The sequence below is a fragment of the Aotus nancymaae genome, unplaced genomic scaffold, assembly GCF_030222135.1.
Source record: "Aotus nancymaae isolate 86718 unplaced genomic scaffold, 86718_ANA_hifiasm-v0.15.2.pri h1tg000038l, whole genome shotgun sequence".
Taxonomy (NCBI): Eukaryota; Metazoa; Chordata; class Mammalia; order Primates; family Aotidae; genus Aotus; species Aotus nancymaae.
Genome location: NW_026988452.1, coordinates 5379986 through 5404420, shown reverse-complemented (window position 1 = coordinate 5404420; position 24435 = coordinate 5379986). Strand labels below are relative to the sequence as shown.

Here is a 24435-nt window from a genome sequence, read left to right as displayed (position 1 = left end):
GGCCCTTCCAGCGTTGGTCCAGGGGATATGGTGACCTTGTGTCCCAGCTCAACCCTAGACAGCATTGGAAGCCGTTTCTCCCCCATGGGCAAGTTACTCAGGACTCTTCCAAGTCTCTGTGAAAGAAAGCCCTTCAGAGCAGGGGTCGGTTGCCATCACAGCATAGAGAACTTCCTCCCAAGCAGCTGTGGGAGTGTGGGGAACACTGGCCAGATGACCCGATGCTACTAAGGGTTCCTGGCTCCAAAGGCAGGGCCTTGGCACTCCCACTGTCTCTAGGGTCTGCTGAGAGGGCATTGATGCCACGAGCTAATGTGAATGACATCTCATTTCTTCCTTTCCCTGGCCTGCCTACATTTGCAACCCGAATATTCTTTGTGTTTTCTAAAGTTCTGGACATTTCAAAGCCCTTTGAGAATCTGAAAGCTATGAACCCTCTCCCCCTTGAAAACATGCGTTTGTACAATGCACAGGCTCATGGATACCAAGAAAAGCACCCTGGCAGTACCAGGGCCTCCTTTACACCACCAGGAGAGGGGAGAGGAAGGGCGGTGCTTGCTGTGAGCTGGAGAATGATTTTTCTCTTTTAATATGCTCTGTGGAATGTGATTCTACAATCTAATGCCTTGGGAGAGTCTCTTTCGGTCTTTCCTTTTGTTTTTTAGTATGATTCTGATTTTAGTTGTGAAATTATACTGAACTCATCCTTGGCCTTCCAACTCTGGGAGTAAACAGTGAGCGTGAGCTAAGTGCTTAGTAATGGTGCCATGATGTAGCATTGTCCACGTTTTGGTTTTTTGTTTTGTTTTGTTTTGAGTTTATATATCAGTGAAGAGGGTTTGTGTGTACTGTGACAGGCTTAAAAGCAGATCTCAGTTCAGAGTCTGACCGGAGATGCTGTTCCCTCACCCCTGCCCAGTGGCCACCCCACACCCCTTCTCCTTCCTTCTGCCTCTCCCCTCTTGTCCAGGGGTTTGTAGGCTGATGATTCAGTTGGTCCTGTTCATTTAAGTAGTTTTGTACCTAATTTGTGGAATTCCATTGAGAACTGTGTGTAAGTTCATCATTGAGAACACGATGACTGCTGAAGAATCTTATTTGCATGTTAAATGTCGTTAATATTGTGAAAGAGTTATTTTAAATATCCAGAAGTTTGTGGGTGTGCTAGATGTTGTGTTCCTTGGAGCAGGGCAGTATAGGGTGGGCTGGCTGTCCACCCCCACCCAAGGCACGAGCTGCTGCCAGGCCACCTGGGAGGACCTGAAATCACTGATTCTCAGGATTGGTTGGGGCCACGGGCATGCATCAGACCCATCACAGTAGCTAAGGAAGAGAGGAGAAACAGGTTCAGGGGAGAAGAGCCTGCCCCAGGGTGTGGCCTGTGGCCTCTGACTTTGCCCCCACATGGCTTTGGCACTGCTTTGAGTCCGTGTGGCCAGCATCAGCTAGCAGCCCATCACAGGGCAGCCCCCACTTGTGGGTCCAAGTACAAACAGTTTTCCCTCAAGCAGCACTGTCCTCTGAGCCCATCAGGTGCTCACTCCTCCCTCTGGTGGCTAGCGGTGGTTCCCTGTCACCTCAGCAGGACTCGGGGCAAGAGCTGGAGTTTTCAGGAGCCCCATCCTCTAGCCAAGCAGTGCCACACATTCTGGTTGAGGCCAGGCAGGTGATATTGGATCAAGATGCTGAAAATGTAATGACATTCAGAATGGAAAATAATGTGCTTTCCTGCTTGTGCTTATTTTAAGGAACCAAGGCATGCTTCAGCATCCTCCTCCTGAACTGTTTTTTCCAATAACCAAAACATTGGTCCAGGCAAGCTTTTTTCTTGCTAAAATTTCCAGGGTTTTTTTGTTCTTTCAGACATATTAATTATAGTCTCTTTTCTCTCTAGCCTATTAGTAATGCCGATTTTATTGTTCCGGTTGAAATCGATGGAACTATACATCAGGTAAGAAATCGACACTAAATTTGAGTTTCAGCTAAGATTTTTTAGTAATTACATATCCTATGAACTTTATCTCTAAATTCTCATTTCAGTAATAATTACTGAATCAAAAGGAAGCATACTGTAATAAATACAATGTTTTTCTGCTTTTTTTCACTCCAGTGAATTTACTTTATACTGAGATTATAAGGAAAACGATAGGCGTAAATATTAGGCGCGGTTGCCAGTTCAAACAGTGCTTTGGTTTGAAGCAGACTTTCAAAGTTTCCGTATCCCCACTGGCCTAGCTTGATGGTCTAATTAACTTCCTCATGTAATTGCTTTCGGCTACTCTCCTAGCAGGCAACAGGAAAATGCCACAGGCCACCCACTTATGGTGGAGTCTCGGGAAAAAGTGTCCATTCTCAATGCCAGCTGCGCCAGACTGATCTTATCATTCCTGCATCGTTTTCTCCAGTGAATCTTTAGCAAATCCCAGCCCAAAAGAAAAAGTGGAGAGGGTGTGAGTTTTCGGATCCGCAGGCTGCTGTGAATAAAGATGCCGTAGTCAGTTGGCATGCGTCTTCGTTGCTTCTGATTTTTTTTTTCCTTATCTGCATAAAGCTCTTCCGGAAATAGCTTCATTTATGAACAAATTGGAAACGTTGTAGGAAAACTAGCCTTAGAGGTTGAAGCTTCGTCAGGGAAGCTTCGTCAGGTTTTCCACAGGGATGATCTAACCATCTTCCTTGTCAAGTCTAAGGTCTTAAAGGGAGAGTATCCGGCCTGATAGCTCAGGAAGGCAACTTTCTTGGTACTTGAGTTACGATAGGATATCTTTTCTTAGCAATGTCAGTAGTCTTTGGTTCTTAGGTGCAAGGTGTCAGAACTGGTAAAGGCTTGGGAATCAGCTGGTCCGGCCGCCTCATTGTCTAGATGGAGAAACTGAGGCTCCGCCAGGGAAGGGATTGGTTCAGGGTCATACAATGGGAAAAATTAAAATGAAAATTCCAGTCTCCTGCCTCCTGGCCCAGGTCTCTTTTCCTGATACTCAAGTCCCTTTTCTCCCATGTCCTTGCTTTCTTGCTTATTCTCCAGGATGTCCTGCCAGGAAATAGTCCCTGGGAGAGGCAGCTTTTTCCCTAGTGTTTCCACACTTCATGCTTTTAAAAGCCATCACAGAGCCAAAACAAGAGGCACTTGGGTATTTAACATTTGCAAAAGCATCAACTGAATTAACTCAGCATCTGAGAAGCAGTTAAGGCTTCTGCATGGATCATCTTGGCTTGTGTTACACAGTGCTCATGATGAGACAAAGGAGAGGCTGCCCAATGGTCTGGCAAGAATTAGGAGAGAAATTAATCCTTCATACCATGTGACTGTAAGCGTGACCGGCCTGCCCGCTGCTGACACATTCTTGCAGGAGCCACTGTAGCTCCTCCATCTTGCCTGTGCTGTGATACCACAAGGTCCCAGGGCTGGGGTCAGAAATTCTCTCCCGAGGGAATGAAGCCACAGGCGCCAAGGGCAGGAGGACCAAAGCCCTGGCGAAGGCCGTGGCCTCGTTCAAGTAATCCAGGATAGGCTGTGCAGGTCCCAATGGGCCTATTCTTGGTTACTTGCACGGGGACGCGGGCCTGGACGCCGGCATCCGGGCTCAGGACTCCCCCTCTCTGCCAGAGGCAGCAACGCCAGAGTTCCCAAATCAGTCTCCTGCCCTTTGCATGTAGCAAAGCTTGCTTTCCAAGCAGGACTCCCAGAGAGACTGAGGACCACAGGCCACACCCATTTGCTGGCAACGAGGAGTCTTGTGGACAGAGTGGGAATCTGGAGCTGTTGCAGCCACAGGCCCTGCCCTCAGCACTACCCCAGCTTCCCAGATCCTCAGAGCTGTGCTGACACCCACTCTGTGACATCCTGTTCCTCCAGACCCCTGTCCACCTCCTTCTTTCAGTCACTCATAAGTTTCCCACTGATTCCTGGCCCTCTTGAGCTCCTGCTTCTGGCACCTTGAAAATGACTTTGTTCTGTGTAGAATTCCTCAGCCAGCAGCACGCCCAGCATGTGGTACAGAGCCCCCGTCTCCCCTCTGCTCCTCCTGCCATTCTCACCTGCTCCATCTGCCATTCAAGGCCCTAACATGCCCACCATGACCTGCCTCTCACTTCATCTTCAGCCACGTCCTCTCCCAGCCCTGCTGCTCCCGCTTCTCTCACTGCCTCTGACGGCTGGGCACACAGCCTGGCTGCTCTCTAACATCCCAGGTAATCTCAGGCTTCGGGTCTCGTGCTCCTGCTGTTTTCCTCTGCCTGGAAGCTCACTTCTTCTCATCCTTATTGGCCTGGTAAACTCCTATTTATCCTTCAAGGTCCAGGCCAAATGTCATCTTCCACGATCCCCTCTCCTTGTGAGGGGAGTTAATTGTCCTTAATGTATCCCTCTACTACGATTTTCATTATACCGTGTTTATTTGTATATGTTTTTGCATGTGTCTGCTCTAGAGTGTGAGCTCTTCAAGGACAAGGCCTGTGTTTTATTCATCTTTGCAACTGCATCAGGCTGAGCTCAGAGCTGGGCCTCAGTAAATAATGCTGAATTGAATTTTAAAGAGTTTGATTTATTTTAGTGAAGTGGCTAATTTCAAACCGAATTTATTCAAGTTTGAATTAGTTCTTCCCTCCTCCCACTTCCTCTGTGTTCTCTCACCAGCTTCGCCTTCTCTCCCATCTCCCTTGTTTCCCCAGATTCATTCAAGCGCCCTAATCAGGAGCCTATGTATGGTCTGAAGCCTGGCCTCACTTCTCCCCGCTAGCCTGGCCTGGTCAAAAGAGTGCACAGAGTCCAGCCATTCTAGAAAAGGCTACTCTTTGCACCCCTCTGCTCAGAGATGCCTCCCGATGGATTATTTCTGGGGTCCAAGAATAGGATGGATTCACATCCCCTGAAACGTACCAAGCCTAACCTTTACGGTGGCAGAGAGAGCTTCCCGAGCTGACAAGAAAGCCTCTTCTTGCAGCTTTGCTGGGCCTGTGCGTCAACCCCAGGCCTTCCTAGTGAGGGGGATGCCCATCCAGGACAGGAGGTGGCAGCCAGAGTAATCCCAGACCTGCTGGGCAGTAGGCTGGGCCTGGACCTCTTAAAGGACAACACCAAGAGCGTGGCCTGTGCACACATAGGTCCCAACCCTCAGCAGGTGCTGAGAAACACACATGAAATGAACGAGTCATTACACACAAACATGGTACAATCCTTCCACTTGCTGGCCCTGAATATCCCCAAGACCCTCCACACCGTGGTCAGCTTCTCATTTTCCCTTAGGAAGAGCGTCTGCAGTGAACTCAGCTCTGGAGCCCCGTCTGAGGAGTGCCATGTGTGACTCCATAGCCCCTCAAATAGACTGGGCCTCTGCCTGCTGTGCATAGGCCTGGGGGAGGGAGGCAGGAACCTCTGTAGCAATTCTTCCTACAGTGGGCATTTGGGCCCTGGGCCATCCCAGCAACTGCCACATCTGACCAGCCTGCTGTCTCCTGCCATTGCAGGTGTATGTGCTGAAGCGGCCACATGTGGACGAGTTCCTCCAGAGGATGGGGCAGCTTTTTGAATGTGTGCTTTTTACTGCCAGCTTGGCCAAGGTGAGTCCTGCTTCCCAGCCCCTCCACCCCTACCCCCAATCCATCAAGCAGCCCTTTGTTTTGGTGGGGGAAGCTATTTCTATGGTGACAGGTTCCCACCCCAGATGGGATGGATGCAGGCCATGTGCATGGTGCCAGCCTGAAAGGCTTCTGGGTTACCATGGTGACAGGGAGCACTTAGAACAAATGCTCCATGAAGTTGCTGTGTGCAGCCACCTGAAGCTGGGTGTCCACAGTCCAGGGAATCACAAACAGGTCCAGTGTAACAGACAAAGGATGGTGTACCCCTCAACCATTGACTGTCGACCAAAGGCTAGAGGCCCCTGTGTCCTTGGGTTTTGCTTTCACAGATCTGAGGGAGAAGCAAGTGAGAGATAAGTGTTGGAGACTTACCCACGTGCATGGGCTGAATGAGAGTTCCGACTGCCCTAGTGAGCTGTGTGGTCTGAGGCAAGTTACTTCTCATGTGGGTTTCTTCCATAAATTGGAGATAATTCCATCTACCCTGCGGCTAGATCACATGAAATCACAGATGTCGAGGACTTAGCACAGTGTCTGACTCACATACAGCCAGTCTTCATTGAGCACTTGCTCTGTTCCACATACCGTGCTGGGCATTGTCACGTGGTAAGCACTTCACGTGGTAAGCACTCCTGATGTTCATTGTTTTCTGCTATAATTGTTTATTGATGATGATAGGCTGGGCACGGTGGCTCACGCCTGTAATCCCAGCACTTTGGGAGACCAAGGAGGGCGAGGTCAGGAGTGCAAGACCAGCCTGTCCAACATGGTGAAACCCCATCTCTACTCAAAAACAATTAGCTGGGCATGGTGGCAGGCACCCGTAATCCCAGCTGCTCTGGAGGCTGAGGCAGGAGAATTACTTGAACCCAGAAGGCAGAGGTTGCAGTGAGCTGAGATCACACCACTGTGCTCCACCCTGGGCGACAGAATGAGAGTCCGTCTCAAAAATATATATATACATATATTTATTGATGATGATAAAAATCATTGAGACACGTCTTGATCCTAACGCTTGGTATGAATCTGTCCTAACATCTAAACTGGCTCTGACCAAACAGAACGGTCTCTTTGTCCTCTCCACTGTTTAAGGAAACGAGCAGGTCCCCAAGCCTCCCAGTGTGGTTTAGTGTCCCCCTTCACAGGTGTGGCAGGGTGCCCGTCGTGTGTGGGGCAGGCAGGGTCGGCCTTGACCGTTTCCCACAGCCTGACTCTGATGGGGCTGACACCATCCATTTGTTGGTAGCACCACAGTTGTCTCCATGGGCATCTCAGGGACCCTAAGTGGTCCCAAAGATGAGTTTTCTGGGGCCCACGTTGACCATTTGCGTGTCTCCAGGACATCACACCGTAGCTTCCTCTGCCATGTCCTGCTTCTGGACGGTGTCCTGGTGCCCACTGCTTTGCTGGCCTGGCCATTGCTGGTTGGGTCCATCTCTGTGATGACTGAGGGGAGGGAGAGCCCCACTTGCACAAATGCTGCCAGACTCATCACCAGGCCTGAGAGCATGAGCCAGTGGAGCAGGATTCAAGATCCTTGTCCTTATTTTTGCATGTCAAGAAGAGAACGAGGCCTCGGGGAAAATATAATCTTCCCAGTGGGTAATCTTTCAGAGGAGTGGTACCAAGACGATTGTTATCTGTAGCGGCAGTGGCTCTTCCAACACTGTTCTGGGATGCTGAAGAGCCTAAAGTGATAACCAAAGAAATCAACAGGAAGATTGCACCCGTTGCAGCGAAGTGAGAGTTGTTTTTTATTTGGGAAAATTGAAAACACTCTTCCTTGGCACTGTCCCCAGCATTTGCTAAAGCATCCCTGTTCAGTTTCTCTTCCTGGACGGCTCGCACCTGCCCCTCCATCTGTCTCTTCAGCCCTTCTCTTGCTGCTCCCCCAGCCTAGCTGAGCCAAACCAGCTTCCCAGTGCAGACTTCCACCCTCTTTCCTCCCTGATATGTATGTCCTGCTGATGGGTGGTCATGCCACCGTCCTTGGCTGTGGGCTCAGCTCCCAGCCAGCAGTAGTGGTGCAGTGGACCTCCTTGCCTGCTGCCAAGGGGCCTGCAGGAACCTCAAGCTGACTGTCGTAGCCTTTCAGTATCTACTTCTTTGTCATTCCTTCCTTCATTCACCCAGCAAATATGTACTTAGTATCTATTATGTATCAGGCACAGCACTACATACTGGGCATACAGCAGAGAACAAAAGAGACAAAGTCCCTGCCCTTGTGAAGCTTACATTCTTCACATTCATCCTCTAAGGCCTGGAGGCCTCAGACACTTTCTTGAAAGATAGGTGCTACCACAGGTGTTCATGATTATGAGGAAATGGATCATCTTTTTCCATTTAGAGCAAGCTTGTCCAGCCTGTGACCCACAGGCCTCATGTGGCCCAGGACAGCTTTAAATGTGGCCACACACAAATTTGTAAACTTTCTTTAAACATTTAGGAGACTTTTTTGCAATTTTTTTTTTAAGCTCATCAGCTATTGTTAGTGGTAGTATATTTTGTGTGGCCCAAAACAATTCTTCTTCCAGTGTGGCCCAGGGAAGCTGAAAGACTGGACACCCCTGATCTGGAGTCAGTTGCCCACAACCCACCCACATGGCTCCTGACTAGCCTCACCAGCAGATAAGCGTAGCACCCCAAGCTCTCACCTCCCTTGGCCAATAGGAAACACAGCTGCTCCTGGACTCTGCATCCTACAGGATGTCCTTGGAATCACAGCTGCTGCCTGCAGCCCGCGTCCCACAGCTGTGCCGGCACTTGCTCTGTAGTCCAAGCTGCTCTGCACTCCACCGCTGGCATTCCCAGCACCACCAGCCGCAGGTGTTCTCTGCCTCCCTGGCAGAGTCACTGGGCCCGTGCTGATGCCTGGTCATACCCCTCACTTGGTCTTGGTGCAGAGGCCTGGCCTCATGTCAAGCTTGGAAACTGCTCCTCTTTCTTCCAGACCCAGCCAATCAGTGTGGCCCACTCTTTTAGGTATTTTTAGTTATGAGGATTTTCTCAGAAGCCCCTTTGTTTCTTTATCCAAGCCTGCTTTGGGGGAAATCCCCTAGGTCATGAGAGAGGGCCAGACAGGATGAACCCCAACTGTGAGCTGGGCTCAAACTCCCATCTAGCTCCTGGGCTTCAAGATAGTGGATGGGCATCCATGGGAGTGGGCAGCTGGGCACCAACCTAACACTCCAGGGCTGGGCTGGCCCAAGTGCCCAGAGGACCACTAGGGGGCAGTGTAATGCCATTCAAGACACACTGGAGCCAGCTCATGGATTCCAGGTGAAATTTGTATTTACGGAGCCCCTCTTGTGGTAGGTGCTCTGGGAGGTGCTAGGGATGTGGTGGTGGGAATGTTTCAGACCTGGACCCTGACAAGTGGAGAGGAACTCAGGCAATCCCACGTGGTACCCCACTCTGTGAGGGAAACAATCCAGAAAGGAAGATAGAGGTGGCTCTAGATGGATGGGAGAGGAAGTCAAGACCTGACTTGAAAAACCAGGAGATAGAGGCTCTGCAAGGAGCTGGGGAGAGCACGTATGCAGAGGGAACACTGGTACAAAGGTCCTGACCCTGCGCAAAACCGGTGTGGCTCCAGATGGAGATCATTCAGCTGTGGCCATGTGGGACGCGGCAGTGAGGAACGTGGGCCTTACTCCAAGCGCAGCGTGTAGACAGTGGAGAGTTTTCAGCAGAGGAGTGACACGATCACACATGTTTTCTGCTGGCCACTCTGACAGCTTCTAGGTGAATGGGCTAGAAAGGAGGCCCTATGAAAAAGACAGCTTTTTCACGAGGCTCAGTCATTCCAGGCCAGAGATCAGAGGCCTGGGCCAAGGGCGGTGACAATATAAATAGAGAGATGCAAATGGAGTCATGCTATTTTTGAAGCTAAAACTGACAATTTCTGGTGGGTTGGATGTGAGAGAAATGGAAGAATCCAGTGCCATCTTATGTACACAGAGAGGAAAATAACCAGGCTCCTAAACACATCTTATTATTAAATCCCCTTTTTAAGAAAAGTAATCTGGATCTTGCTGCAGTAGGTCAGGGTTTGGGTGCTCTTTTAAGCACCCAGCCTTCATTGTGACACCTCTTTTCCAGTATGCAGACCCTGTGGCTGACCTCCTAGACCGCTGGGGTGTGTTCCGGGCCCGGCTCTTCAGAGAATCATGTGTTTTTCACCGTGGGAACTACGTGAAGGACCTGAGTCGCCTTGGGCGGGAGCTGAGCAAAGTGATCATTATCGACAATTCCCCTGCCTCATACATCTTCCATCCTGAGAATGCAGTAAGTGGCCCCAAAGAAAGAAAATGTCGAGCTCCGTCTGAGCCCTCTGTCTTGCCAGGCAGGCACCACTTTTGAGCACCTACACGAGAAGGTCTCTGGGCCTTTTCCTGATGAAACCCCAGCTTTGCCATTTAGCAGTTGCACTGACTGCTAAATTGACCAAGTGATTTAACCTCACTGAGCCTCTGCTGCCTCATCTGTCAAATGGGAATTATAGGAATGCTGATCTCATAGGCTCCCTGGAGGCTGCAGTGTGGCAATGTATACTGGGAAATGCACAATAAGCCTGTGTCGTCTCAGCGACATTTTTAGTATTGTTATTGACACGAGTTCTGTTGGCATTAACCTCCTGGAGCCAGTTACTGCCTAGGACTTCATGCCCCCTGTAGACTAAGGAGGCCTGGGTAATCTCTTTAACAGATGTATTTTTTAAGAACAAATAGGCTAGGGGTGGTGGCTCACACCTGTAATCCTAGCACTTCGGGAGGCCAAGGTGGCGGTGGATCACAAGGTCAGGAAATCGACACCATCCTGGCCAACATGATGAAACCCCATCTCTGCTAAAATACAAAATAGTACCTGGGCGTGGTGGCGCGCACCTGTAGTACCAGCTTCTTGGGAGGCTGACACAGGAATCACTTGAACCAGGGAGGCGGAGGTTGCAGTAAGCTGAGAACGTGCCACTGCACTTCAGCCTGGCGAGAGAGGGAGACTCTGTCTTTAAAAAAAAAAAAAAAAAAAAAAAGGATAAAACACTTCAATAAGGTCTTCAAATAAGAGTGCCAAGCTTTGCCACCTCATCATGATGTCAAAAAAACACCCATTGGGAACATTTCCTACATAAAGCTCCCTGGAGCATGGCGGCTCTCAGTGTCTACTCACTGCGTGCAGCACAACTCTCTGGGCAAGAGGGGCTGCCCTCCCTCCTGCTGCCCAACACTTCAGGGGAAGGAAGGCCAGCCAGGGTTCCTGACTGCTGACCCCTATCACCGCCACACCAGGCGGGTTTCCCTGGGGAGGATGCTTCCTCTCAAGCACAGGCTCTCAGATTCCACATAAGCCTGCAAAAGTCCTTTCCTTCAGTCCAGAACTCCATAGTCCCACTTGCAACACCCGCCTCCCCCCCCAAAAAAAATTCAAACTCAATTCACTTGGCTATGTGGAATCATTATTTGAATAAACACTCCAAATGTATTTATATGTAAATACGTTCATTTTACTGAGTAAATCAAAGTCAACATAATGTATTTGAATATATTTGGCAATGTGTCTGTAACAGATAAGGATTCCTTTTTAATATAATCACAAGTCATGATCAGATCTGACAAAGTAACAGTTTCTTACATTGTCTAATATCCAGACTGTTCACATTGTCCCTGTCCTCTCAAAGAGTTTTCATGCATTTGGATTCTTTCAGTCGGGATCAAAAAGATCCATGCATTGCTTTGGTTACTATGTCTCTTCATTCTTTTGTAATCTTAACATTTCTCCCTTTCCACCCCTTTTCTCTTTTATACCATGTATTTGCTGAAGAAGCCCTGGTGTTCTGTCTTGTAGAAATCTCCTACATTCTGGATTTGTCCGGCTGCTGCCTTGTGATGATGTTTAATATGTTTTTATAGCCACCTTAGAGCTCTACTGTTTGATTAGATTAGATTTTTTTTTTTTTTGCAAGAATATATCATAGAGGTCGGATGCAATGGCTCACACCTATAATCCCAGCACTTTCGGGGCTAAGGCAAGTGATCACTTGGGCCCTGGAGTCTGAGATCAACCTGGGCAACATGGCAAGACCTGGGCTCTACAATAAAAGAAAAAAAAATTAGCTGGTGTGGTGGCACACACCTGTGTTCCAGCTACTTGGGAGGCTGAGGTGGGAGGATCTCTTGAGCCCAGGAGGTTGAAGCTTCAGCGAACCATGTTCATGCCACTGCACTTCAGCCTGAGTGACAGAGCAAGACCCTATCTCAAAAAAAAAAAGAAGACATCATAGGTATTATATGCTTATGATGATATCATTCATACCAGGAGTCATAAAATGTCAGGTTGTCCCACTTTTAAAGATTTAAAATTGATCATTGGGTTCAGGTGTTGTTAGCCTGATCCATCTGTTAGAAAACTCCCCATGCACCTCTCACCTCGTCATTTCAGCAGCTGTTGCTGCTCATTGTCTACACTGTTTCACGAGGAACTGCAAAATGGCAATTGCTATTTTCAGACTAATGAGTTGGCGCTCTAGCAGCCTCCAAAAGTAGCCAATAAATTTTTTTTAGTATCATCATGAACTCATGGATTTGTTGTCGTTTCAATCCATTTATTATTCTTTCGCATGCTCAGATTTTCACCTTTGGCGGTGGAGACCCCTTAAAATAACGAGTCTTTGATATAGGTTGAGCATTCTTTATCTAAAATGCTTGGCACCAGAGTGTTTTGGATTTTGGATTTTTTAGGATTTTGGAATATTTGCTGGTGTATCCAACATAATTGGTATCTCGGTGTTGGAACCAAGTGTAAACGTTAAATTCATTTCTGTTTCATGCACAGCTTATGCACGTAGCCTAAAGGTAATTTCATACAATATTTTTGATAACTTGGGAACACTAAACAAACCATGCGTCTTGCGCCTGCATTTTCACTACCACCCGGCACGTGAGGTCAGGGGTGGGATTCTCCACTTGCGGGGCCATCTCAGTGCTCAAAACATTTCGGATTTTGGGGCATTTCATAATTCAGATTTTTCAGATTAGAGCTGCTCAACCTGTAGCTTCCTTGCTTTCTGGAGTAACAGAATGTTCCAGGCTCATGAGGAAGACTTCCTGCCTCAGCCCTGCAACCAGCCATTTTTGTATGGTACCTGGTTCCCGTTAGTGGAAGTGGTATTTAGAGACCACAGTTTAGGTGGTTTTCACTGCAGCTGGGATGTACTTCACTTCTAGCCCATACTGCAGGGCAGAGCTAAAAATGACATATGTTTAGAAAGAAAACCAAATCCTAAGTTCATACTGGTTTTTCCAGTTCAACATTAAGTTTTCACGTAACTTCTTTGCTTCTTTGTTGTCGTTGTTGTTGTTGTTGTTGTTGTTTTGAGATGGAGTCTCGCTCTCTTGCCTAGGCTGGAGTACAGTGGCTCGACCTTGGCTCACTGCAACCTCTGCCTCCTGGGTTCAAGCGATTCTCCTGCTTCGGCCTCCCGAGTAGCTGGGACTATAGGTGCACGCCACCATGCCCGTCTAATTTTTTGTATTTTTAGTAGAGATGGGGTTTCATCGTCTTAGCCAGGATGGCCTGGATCTCCTGACCTCAGGATCCGCCCTCCTTGGCCTCCCAAAGTGTGTGAGCCGCCGCGCCCGGCCTGCTTCTCCATTTTATATTTGTGTCTCTTTCTCTTATGCCGAAACTCTTGATTTTTAAAGATACTAACATAATTATATATTTGATTTATTCTATAGTATATGTTTAGTGATTTCGGTAGCAGTACTAAATTATAACTAATCAGAAGACAACTGTATGCAGCTTAGGAATTTGTAGAGAGGTGTACAGTCATAACACCATGTTTTCAAATCGCTTGAATGCCAGGCTTGGTGGCTTACCTGGCTGCCTGCAATCCCAGCACTTTGGGAGGCTGAGGAGGAAGGATTGCTTGAGCTCAGGAGTTTGAAACCAGCCTGGACAACAAAGCGAGACCACGTCACTACTAAAAAAAAAAAAAAAAAAATTGGCCAGGTGTGATGGCTAACTCCTATAATCCCAGCACTTTGGGAGGCTGAGGTGGGTGGATCACCTGAGGTCAGGGGTTTGAGACCAGCCTGACCAACACGGTGAAACCCCATCTCTACTAAAATACAAAACTTCACCAGGCATGGTGGCAGGGGCCTGTAATCCCAGGTACTCAGGAGGCTGAGGCAGGAGAATTGCTTGAACCTCAGAGGCAGAGTTAGCAGTGAGTCGAGATCGTGCCATTGTACTCCAGCCTGGTCAACAAGAAGGAAACTCCATCTCAGAAAAAAAAAATTAGCCAAGCATGGTGGCACATGCCTATAGTCCCAGCTACCTGGGAGGCTGAGGTGGAAGGATCACTTGAACCCAGGAGGTCAAGGCCGCAGAGCTATGTTTGTACCACTGCACTCCAGCCTGCGCAGCAGAGTGTGACCCTGTCTCTCTCTCTCTCTCTCACACACACACACACACACACACATCACTTGAAGTAATTATGTGGTTTTGTCACCAATTTTATATATACTTAGAATCACTTTTATTGCTCTTAACAGTTTAATTGTATTTTAATTATATAACACATTCACATGGTTCCAACATCAAAACTATCAATAAAGATAGAGAAGTCCATGTTCATTTCTGCCATCTCCTCTACTCCCCATCCCCTAGGCATAGTCATTTCTTTATTAACCCTTACTTTATTTCTCTATCTTCCTTTTTTTTTTAGATGGAGTCTCACTCTCTCACCCAGGCTGGAGTGTGGTAGCACAATCTTGGCTCACTGCAACCTTCACCTCCTAGGTTCAAGTGATTCTTCTGCCTCAGCCTCCCAAGTAGCTGGGACTACAGGCATGTGCCACTATGCCTGGCTAATTTTTGTATTTTTAGTAGAGACCGGGTTTCACCATGTTAGCCAGGATGCTCTCAATCTCCTGACCTCATGATCCACCCACCTCAGCCTCCCAAAGTGCTGGGATTACAGGCGTGAGCCACTGCGCCCGGCATACTTTATTTTTCAAAATTACATAATAAATGTTTGTGTTGCTAAGCTATCTTTAGATTTGTAAAAGGGCTACTTGTAAGATTTGTTACTTTTAAACATGTTTGGTTTCTTCAGATTTGTTTTTAAATCTCTTCTTTACCCCTGGCTACCACCCCTCCATACTCCTCTTTCTAAAATTAAGGGAAAATTCTCTATGCCAATAGATTCAGAATGTTCTACAATTTTAGACTTCTACTTTTAACTGATCACTGTTAAGCAAGGGAGGAAATTTACCACTTCTCTTTGTGATGTAATATTGCACAGTGACGCTAGGCAGAAGCCTTCCTGTGTCCCGGATGTGAGCTCCCTGGTGTCGGTGGTTGGCAGGTAACCTCTGGCTCCAAGTGCTCTGAGGTGCAAGGAGCCGATCCGGTGCAGCAGAAAGAGCTTTTTGAAGTTGGCAGGTGGCAAGGCTAGTTATACATTCTGTGCTCTGGCTACCTTTTCTGTGGGAGGAAAATAAAACGGGCAAATGCACACAAACTGGGTACATTTAACTTTGCCTCCCTGAGCCATCTCCCAAGCCTCGTGGCTTTGGATTGGTGTCGATTTGAACAAGGGAACAAAGAAAATGATGGTGATGAGAACGGTGATGACACCAGTTTTCCTCACCAAAGAAAATGCTTCGAGTCCGGGCACCCAGCTAGGTTAGGAGCAGCCCCAGCCCTCGATGCAGTCCTGCTGCCTCCTCCGTGCGCTGTCTTCCAGGTGCCTGTGCAGTCCTGGTTCGATGACATGACGGACACGGAGCTGCTGGACCTCATCCCCTTCTTTGAGGGCCTGAGCCGGGAGGACGACGTGTACAGCATGCTGCACAGACTCTGCGATAGGTAGCCCCGGCCTCTGCCTGCCTCCCGCCTGTGCACTCTGGAACCTCTGGCCTCAGGGGACCTGCCTGTCCTCAGCTCCCTGGGAGCTGAAAGTGAGGATACTCCGTGCTCCAGGCCACAGGGTGAATGTGGCCATGCCTACCTGTTTTGTTTTTTTAAGAACAGAAACAACTATTTTAAAAGAACTCTTTTAGCAAATTTCATAAAGGAACATGCATTTTACTGGATTTGCTTTTCTTAAAACATACCAAAAAGAAAAAAAAACGAAAAAAGAAAAAAAAAAAAAGCTTGATCTCTATCAGACTTCCTTTAAACCGTCCTCCCTCCAACAGACTACCTGCCCCTTCTATCCCAGCTCGGAGCAGCTGACCCAACTCTGAGTCTCTCTCCTACAGGATGAAGTGCCTTTTGGATGTTATTTTAAGCCGAGAGTTAATTTTTCTACACAGCAGATTTCCAGACATCTTTAGTCTTTTATTATCTTAGATACTATAAGAAGTTGAACATGACAATTTTCTAGAACCTGGTAGCGTGTGTGTGTGTGTGTGGCGGGGGTTGCCAAGGGAGGGGAGTGAGCCACAGGAGCCTGTCCCCCAACAGGTGTGACTTTGCTCTGACAACCTGTGGCATGCTGCAGGGTCAGGCTCCTGATAGGAGGATGTCATGACTGTGTCACTGTCTCCATTCATTTTTGACCCAGTTTGGAATGTGTCTGCAGTTGTGTGGCTCAGCACTTTCGGAAACAGCAGATTCTTTTATATCATTTCTGATGGTGACAAGTATGTCTTGAGGTCCCATTTTTCCCTTGAAAAGTGACAGCCTGTCACTTCTGCTCTCACACTACTGCCATACATTTGTGGTCTTTGTTGTTTTGTTATTGTTTGGGGTAGAGCAGTTACAAGAAACCCTAAAACCCGTGGATATAAAAGAAATCCGTTTATTGATTTTTAAGTCTTTCCTTTCCAAAAGCTGGATACACATGGAGCTGTTTGGGAATCTTCCTTGCTGCTACCGCGCTGCCACCAAATGGAATTGACCAGCGGCTGTTACACTGTTCTTTGCCACTGTGCCTATGCTCAGAATATGCTCACTGCTAAGCTGCAAACTCGGACAGGGTCAGAAACAGAGGTGTCCCACCCCGTGGCAGCCTGCACCACCCTATCCCCGTCCTGGCTTTGGCCACTGAAGGGTCCCAAGGCAAAAGGACCAAAGCACCACTTTGGTGTGGCATGAATTTTAAACCAGTCAGTATCAGACCCTGTCTGATAAATAAGCTGACTGTTCTCTCTTGAGAACCTGTGGCCTCAACCAGCTGCCAAACGGATGTGGCCCAAGTCCGTCTCCTGGTCTTCTCCTTAGAAGCACAGCCTATTTCTGAGCCAAGGGCTGGGGAAGCCTGTCTAGATGTGGGACTCATTGCCCCAGACCAGGGAGAGGAAGAGCTCCCCGCTCGGAGCCCAGGCTCTTTGCAGCCATTCCCAGTTTGGTGTTTAAGCAGTGCCATGTTCCTTGTTTGACAACAAGACAGTCTGTAAAGTATTGCTCTTAAAAACAATTAAAAAGAACCCTTTCATGTTGGCACCATTGCCTTAGTCCTCTGTGGGTTGGTCTTCAGCCGGAGTTCTGGTGGGAGTGACTGGCATTGACAAGACTGGAAATCCGGGCCGAAAGTAAAATGTCTTTGTTCTGCTTTCATTCACAAAGTGATGAAGCCAGCTGCCAATCATGTCCTCCCAACAGCACTGTGGTCTGTGGGCCGCTGTGCGAATATTCAGAAGGGAAGTGAGTATTCGGGGGGCAAACAGGTCTCCCAGCATTCTGAGTGCTCCAAACCCAGTAATCCACATGCCGGTCCAAATAGAACAGCCCCTTGCTAGGCATTACCACAGATGATGACGGTTACATGGTAGAACTGCCCGTGCCACAAACCTTTATTTGGAAAAGTAGTCATTAAATGAACCCGCTGCCTTAAATGTCTGAATGTGCAGTCAAGTGTCTGTCGTGTGTTGACATCCACACAGAATTAGGCCCTAATGGGAGCCTTAGACCCTTAACCATGCCCCCTTCGTTGGCATCACCGGGCCTTATATGGAAGAAGGGGCAGAAAGGATGGAAACCGCAAAGTATTTCGGGGGAATCGAAGCTAGGAATAGTGCTCCACTTCTGACGATGGAGTGAAGACACTTGGCAGGCTTGAGCCAGACACTTCAGCTGGTAGTTCCTGAGACTGTCAGCACCACTGCACGAAGCCAGTGCAGAGCCGTTAGGGACAGGGCCCAGCCCTGCCACCACAGACGCCGAAAGTCTCGGGAGGGCCAGCAGGCCCTCTGCGGGTTCTGGAATCTGTGCACCTTATTTGACCACACTCCAAAATTCCTTTTTTATTTTAACCCTTGAATCTGCTTTATGTACATAATCCAAATAGCTATATCTATATATATTTTTAATCATCTACATGTAAATGAAGCAATAGAATTCTAACATGAGGCCAAGAAATGAGATGAATGTTTGGGGTTTATGTTTTTTAAGGTAAATACGGGTATTGTTTTTAATTATTACCATTTATTAAATTGTGGGCTTCGAAACCTAATGAAACCTGTTAGCCACTTCTCTGTGCCATATAATTTCCCACGTTACCAAAATATCCCCAACTCTGTATCCAGAAGAGGGCCCTGACCTCCTGAGTCTCCAGGGTCCTTTCTGTACCAGGTTTAAATGTAGTCCTCTGGAGAAGTATCTTTGACGTCAAGCTCTGGGGCAGGACACCTTGGGTTTGTGGGCTCCAGCCCGCTCTGATGTTCTGACTTCTCCTGCCAGGCCTCCAGGGGCAGTGCCCAGGCACTCCCGACGTTGGTAATGCTCCGTCTTCCATTTGTTCAGGAATTCTGCGTGTTGGTCTGTGGGTCCATGCGTCAGCTGTTTGTAAACAGTGCGTCTTTGCATACTGAAAAAGGAATGCCGCCTGCCACTGTTGATGGTGAGGAAGCTCCTTTGACGTGCAGTTTTGATGAGATGTCTCTGGAGACACAAGGAAGCCCTAATGATGCTGACTTGTCATTATCGCAGCATTTGAACTTTTGGTGTAAAAAAAAAATCTGTAAGTCTATAACCTGGCACCATTTTACAACCCTGTATTTTTAAAGATGGCTTTCTAATAAAAAATCTGGAACCACACAGCCCTATGGTCAAACACTCCTACGTTTGTGCCTCTGCTTTTAAAGGTGCTGTGCTGGACAGCTGGCATGCCAGGGTTCGAGAAGAGCGGGTAGTTTGATGTTCTTACAGTTGATCAACTGTGCAAAACTGGCTGGCTGCCTCTGTTCCTACTGTACTGTAAATCTGATCATGTCTGTTCCTGTTCCATTCTCCCAGGAGCTTCTCTGCAGATGACACACCCTCCCCCACCCTGGGTAGTGGAGATGCTGGTGTCTGGGTAGTCATGGATTTCTGTTGGACATTTGAATGTGATACACAATCCAGCATTACTTGGGAAATGCTACATGTGTAATGTGCACGTTTCCAGGGGCGAGTATTGTCAATCAAAAGGTTCGCAATGATTTCCTTCCTGCCAAAAATAAACATGTGAAACTGCACTCTCCTGTGGATGGACTGCTTCTCTACCAGCAGCCCTCTCCCTGCCTTCTCCACCTCCTGCCCCGCCTCGTGCCTTCACCTTGGGTCTCCTGGTATCCTCCCTTCTGGGGAACAGGGGTGGGTGGGAGCAGGGCTGCACCACCCCAGGAGCCACAGACTGGGAGCTAGAAAGCCATCCCACCTAAATTGCCTGTCACTCCAAGGGTGACTGCTGTTCAGCCCTCTGACCCCCTCTCTCCAGAAGCAGTGTGGCTCACTGTCCTCCCACAAAGATTCCACCCCTCTCAGCAGGCTTAAAAATGCAGCCTGAGAGAACTGGGCCCTCCCACCCCGTAAGAGCCACAGGCATTATATGTGGTGCCTAAACCCACACCCATGGGCACAGTGGCTGAGATGACTGCCAGATGAAGCACAGCAAGGAGTCGGAAGACGAGCCAGGATGTGCCAGGCAGTTTCTCACGGGGAGACAATCTGTCGCCGGTGCGCTCAGCCCAGCCCCTCTGCACGTGCGGGCGAGGGAGGCAGCGAGTCCTCCTCGGCTCGGGCCTCCCAGCAGGGACTTGGACATGGCTTCGCCACTCTCAGGACTCTGTCTCTTCATAATGATATCTAATTCAGAGAGCACCAGCGTCAGTTTCATCAGGTAAGTCTTATCCCAATTTTGTGGATGAGAAAACAGGCCAGTGAGACAAACTACTGCAGTCTGCTCCTCACAAGACACAGGATTCTGCCAGGCATGGACATTCATCCCAAATAACTCAGGACACAGCATGTGTGTCAGCCCAGGAGACCTAATATTTACCCAGAGACAAAACCGCAAATACCCCACAGCTAAGCCTGCGCCGTGCCCCTAGGTGCCTGGTCGTCACAGTGGAGCAGCTGGCCGGCCAGAGAGAAGTCACTGCAGCTTGCTCCCCTGGTTCCAGACTCCTAGGCTGTGTCCTTCATTCTGCTCCCTCGCCCTCCCTGTCCCTCCCTCACTTTCTCTGGCATCAACCCCACACCCCACTTCTTCGCACCCTTGCATACAGGCAAACAGATAAAACGCTAGAACTGCGGCAGTGCCTGAGGCTGAGGTATCCTCATGCGTGTCCACTGATCCCTGAATTAAGTGGGAAGGACACACGGGGCGTCATGAGGCACTTACTGGGGACTTGGGCATGCTGAGATATGCCTCTGATGTTTTCTATTTGAGCACATATTATCTGTCTGTATAACAGGACCAAGGAATGGGCAGGAAGCCCAGGAGGGTGGGGAGGAATGGCTGGGAAAAGCCAGCCTGGGAACAGTGGCATATTAGCAGACGAAGTCTGTTGAGCTTATAGATAAGGAGTGCGTTGAGGGCTTGTGGCCGAGTTGCGGCGTAACCTGGATGCTTGCACAGTAAATCTGTGCCAGGGCTGGCCGTGGGTCAGCAGGCTGTTTAAGGCCCAGAGCCACCAACTGGCATGGCCACCAGCCTGACTTGTGAGAACAGAGGCCATGGGGAGGAAGATATGGCCCCAGAGCTTTCCACCCCGACCTCCCTTACAGCGCCCCCTCCTGGCGCAGTGGTTCTCAGCTCTGGCTGCACGCTGGAATCACCTCCCTCGAGTCCGCCCAGACCACTTCCGATCTCTGCAGGTGGGGACCTGTGACATGTTTTTTTTGTTTGGTTGGTTTTGTTTGTTTTCTTTTTGAGATGGAGTTTTGCTCTTGTCGCCCAGGCTGGAGTGCAATGGCACAATCTTGGCTCACTGCAACTTCTGCCTCCTGGGTTCAAGCGATTCTCCTGCCTCAGCCTCCCAAGTAGCTGGGGTTATAGGCGCCTGCCACCATGCCCAGCTAATTTTTGTATTTTTAGTAGAAGTGGTGTTTCACCATGTTGGCCAGGCTGGTCTCAAACTCCTGACCTCAGGTGATACACCCACCTCGGCCTTCCAAAGTGCCGGAATTACACTTTGGTGGCTGAGTGAGCTACCGTGCCCAGCTCTGTGTCATGTTTTTAAGTGCCAAGATGACTGGAAAGAGCAGCCAGGGCTGAGACCCCTTGCTCTGACTGGCTACAGAGGAAAGGCAAGTCCTCTAAAACTGTTCCAGACCTGATGCCCAGGTGTGGTAAGGGTCCTGCGGCCAGAGCTTTGGGGAAAATGACATGTTGCTCTACCTAAAAGATCAGCCATATACATGTTCACTGCTAAAAACTTGGAAAATCCAGAAAAGTACAGAGGAAAGCCCACCTGGGCACTGGGAGCCTTTCCCGAGGCAGGGGTGAGGAGGGAGGCCTGATAAGACCCCTGCCTGGCTGGCAGCACCTGCTTTCACACAGGTGGGGAGCAGAGTGGAGCCCCCCCTGTCCACCAGGCATGGACCCCAGCCTTGTACCACCACCCCTCCAACAGGCCAGGGGCTTTCCTGACCCAAGCTGGGTCCTAATGGGCAGGCGTGCTGCTGGGCAGGCGCACAGCAGGCAAGGCAGTGACACCTCTTTGCAGGGACCCAGGGTTGGCGTTTGGTCTGTCCTCTCACCCTGCGGTTCCCATGGTGTCCTTGGAGGAGTCACTCCCAGCCTATGCAAGCCCCGTGACCATTGCCATGGCTCCTTCCACATCCTGCCACCCAGGGCAGGACCACCAGATGTGGGGACACATGCAGGCCCATGGCTGCTCCCCTCAAGTACAAGGAGCCAGGGCGTCTCCAGGCAATGGGCTCCAGGTCCTGAGTCAGCCGTTCTCTCTCCGCATCCCTGTCTGCCCTCAGGGAGGGACCTCCTCCCAGAGCCCGGACTCCCAGAGAGGTGAGGAGAGACAGGAGAAGGCCTGGGGGATGAGGCCTGGGATAGGATGCCTGAGCCCAGAGAAACTGGGGTGGAGCCTGGACTTATCTTGGGGCCACTCCTTCACCTGAGTCAATATTGACATGGAGCAGGCTGGGCCTCAGAGATAGGCCAGGTGGGAACAAAGTGGGCCCCAAGCCCTGGACACTTGTTGGGTGGGGGGGTGGTAGATTGCGGGGGCTGGGGCAGGAAGAGGGTGGGGACTTGATAGCAAGGCAAACTCAGCCCAGGGCCCTTCTGATTCCTGGCAGGCCCCCTTGAAGGGTGGAGGTGGGGATTGGGTGGGGTGGTGGGACCCCCTTCCTGCTAGGGGGAGGAGGGAGGGAAAGGCTGGGCATCCCACCCTCCCATTCTTGTAACATCCGGCTGCCTGTGAGCCTGCCTGGGCCTCAGTTTCCCCTCTGTGTGCTTGGAGTGTGAGCCAGAGGCTGCCCAGGCCAGACTCAAGGCAGTGCTGCTCATCTCGGCTCCAGGCCAGGCTCTGAGGCCAGCCTGCCATCTCTCCTGGGCCCGGGATCACAGGTTACAGAGTAGGTGGTTCTGGACAGGACAGCTCTGTCCAGGCGACATCTGGTTTGCAGAGACCCAGACAGTTCTGAGGGGCGGGGCCTTGGAGAAGTTCTCGTGCCCCCTACTAAGCTGCTGACACTGGATTGTGCCAGCTGGGGTATCTGGCCTACAGCCAAAGTAGAGGAGGGTCACCCCTCAGCTTCTCAGAGAAGGAGGACTCAGCCCAGTAAGGGTCCAGACAGAAAGACACACACACGGTCAGGCGCAGGCCACAGAAACATGTCAGCAAACACCCCCTCACACACACGGTCAGACAGACACACACACACACACAGTCAGGCGCAGGCCACAGAAACGTGTCGGCAAACATTTTATTAAGCAGCTGCAGTGTGCCAGGCACCATTCTAGACACAGGTGGACATGAGCAAGGCCCTGCCCGCGGGGACTCACAGCACAGCTGGGGCGGACACTAACCAAAGATCACTTAGCAAGGAGCCCAGGCTCTTGGAGCACCATGATGAGGAAAGTGGTGATGCCTGCGGAGGGGGGCGGCTGTGGCCAAGGAGGGCGGGAAGCGCCCTCCACGGGGCTGCAATTTGGGCTGGGACCTAAATGCAGTAAAGGAGCAGCAGCTGCGGGAAGACGCGGCGCGGGGCCTCCAGGCAGAGACGCCGCAGTGCAAAGCTCTGCAGACAACAACCTGGGCGTCTTCAAGGGACACAAAGAATCGTGTTGCCAGAACGCGTGAGCCATGGGGAGAGTGATGGAAGAGGTAGCCAGCAGCGGCCGTTGGGAGTTGCATCCCGGTTTTAGCGAAGCCACTGGAAGGTTTGGAGACGGGGTTGTGTGAGCGGGTTTATGGTTAAATTCTGAGGTGAGGGGCCTCGTTCTAGTTAAAATCACAGAAACTAGAATGGCGGTCACGCGGGGCTGGGGGCCGGGAGTCCGTGATGAATGGATACAGAGTTTCAGTTTTGTAAGATGGAAGAGTTCTGGAAATGGTGGCAGTGGTGGCACAATATGAGTGTCCTTAACGCCACAGAACCGTATACTTAAAAGCGGATACAGGCCGGGCGCAGTGGCTCACACCTGGAATCCTAGCACTTTGGGAGGCCGAGGCAGGTGAATCGCTGGAGGTCAGGAGTTTGCAACCGGTCTGGCCAACATAGTGAAACCCTGTCTCTACTAAAAATACAAAATTAGCTGGGCGTGATGGTGCACGCCTGTAATCCCAGGTACTTGGGAGGCTGAAGCAGGAGAATTGCTTGAACCTGGGAGGCGGAGGTTGCAGTGAGCCGAGATCACGCCACTGCGCTACCAAGGGTGAAACTTCATCTCAAAGTTAAATTTTAAAAATGGGGTACAATGGTAAATTTAAAAGTATATTTTACCACGGTTTTTTAAATCTTGGGGGGAAAAAAAGATCCCTGTGACTACTGTGGGAGGATGGCCATAGCGGCCAGGCAGGCCAGAGACTCAGAGGGAAGCTGGCTCCCGAGCAGGCGGGAGGTGGAGGAGGGAAGGCCAGGCCCGGGATCCACCATGAACCAGCCGCCGACTGGCCACTGGCTCAGGGCGGGGGGCGAAGAAGACAGAAACCCAGGCAACTCCAAGTGTGAGGCCTAAGCACCCACTGGATGTTCAGACTGAACGTGTTCCTGGGGCTCAGAGAGGGTCGATCTGGGGGCGGGGGCTGAGGCCATGTTAGGTGTGAGGTCAGACATGCCAGGCGAGCAGATGGAAGAGGGAGAGTGAGACTGGGGCAGGGCTGGGGGAGCCGGGGCAGGGCTGGGGGAGCCGGGGCAGGGAGACGCTGGCGTTTCCAGTATTTGCAGCCTTCAGACTGGAACTAGGAAGTGAACTAGAAAACCAGAGCGCAGGCCCGAGCTGTGCACCTGCTGCCATTCAGAGGCTGACGGAGATGTGCGGAGTGAGAGGGAAGGGACAATGGTGACTGAACTGACTGCCGCCTGCACGAGAGCGGGCATTGGTGACTTCGGAAAGAGCCATTTTCAGGGAATTCAGGAACCAAGCCCAACAGAGGGGGTGGGCTGAGGGGAGAT

The 24435-nt window shown here is 50.1% G+C and overlaps 1 protein-coding gene across 2 annotated transcripts in view; it reads left to right on the top strand.

Annotated features, from left to right (window-relative positions):
- Positions 1-19046, top strand: part of CTDSPL (CTD small phosphatase like) — a 128137-nt gene extending 109091 nt beyond the window's left edge. For both annotated transcript variants that reach the window (XM_064360140.1, XM_064360139.1), the window contains exons 5-8: positions 1895-1951; positions 5467-5559; positions 9682-9867; positions 15332-19046. In XM_064360140.1, coding sequence (XP_064216210.1) covers positions 1895-1951; positions 5467-5559; positions 9682-9867; positions 15332-15457 — 462 coding nt within the window. In that variant the 3' untranslated portion in view covers positions 15458-19046. The remainder of the gene's footprint in view (positions 1-1894; positions 1952-5466; positions 5560-9681; positions 9868-15331) is intronic.
- Positions 19047-24435: the final 5389 nt, after the last annotated feature.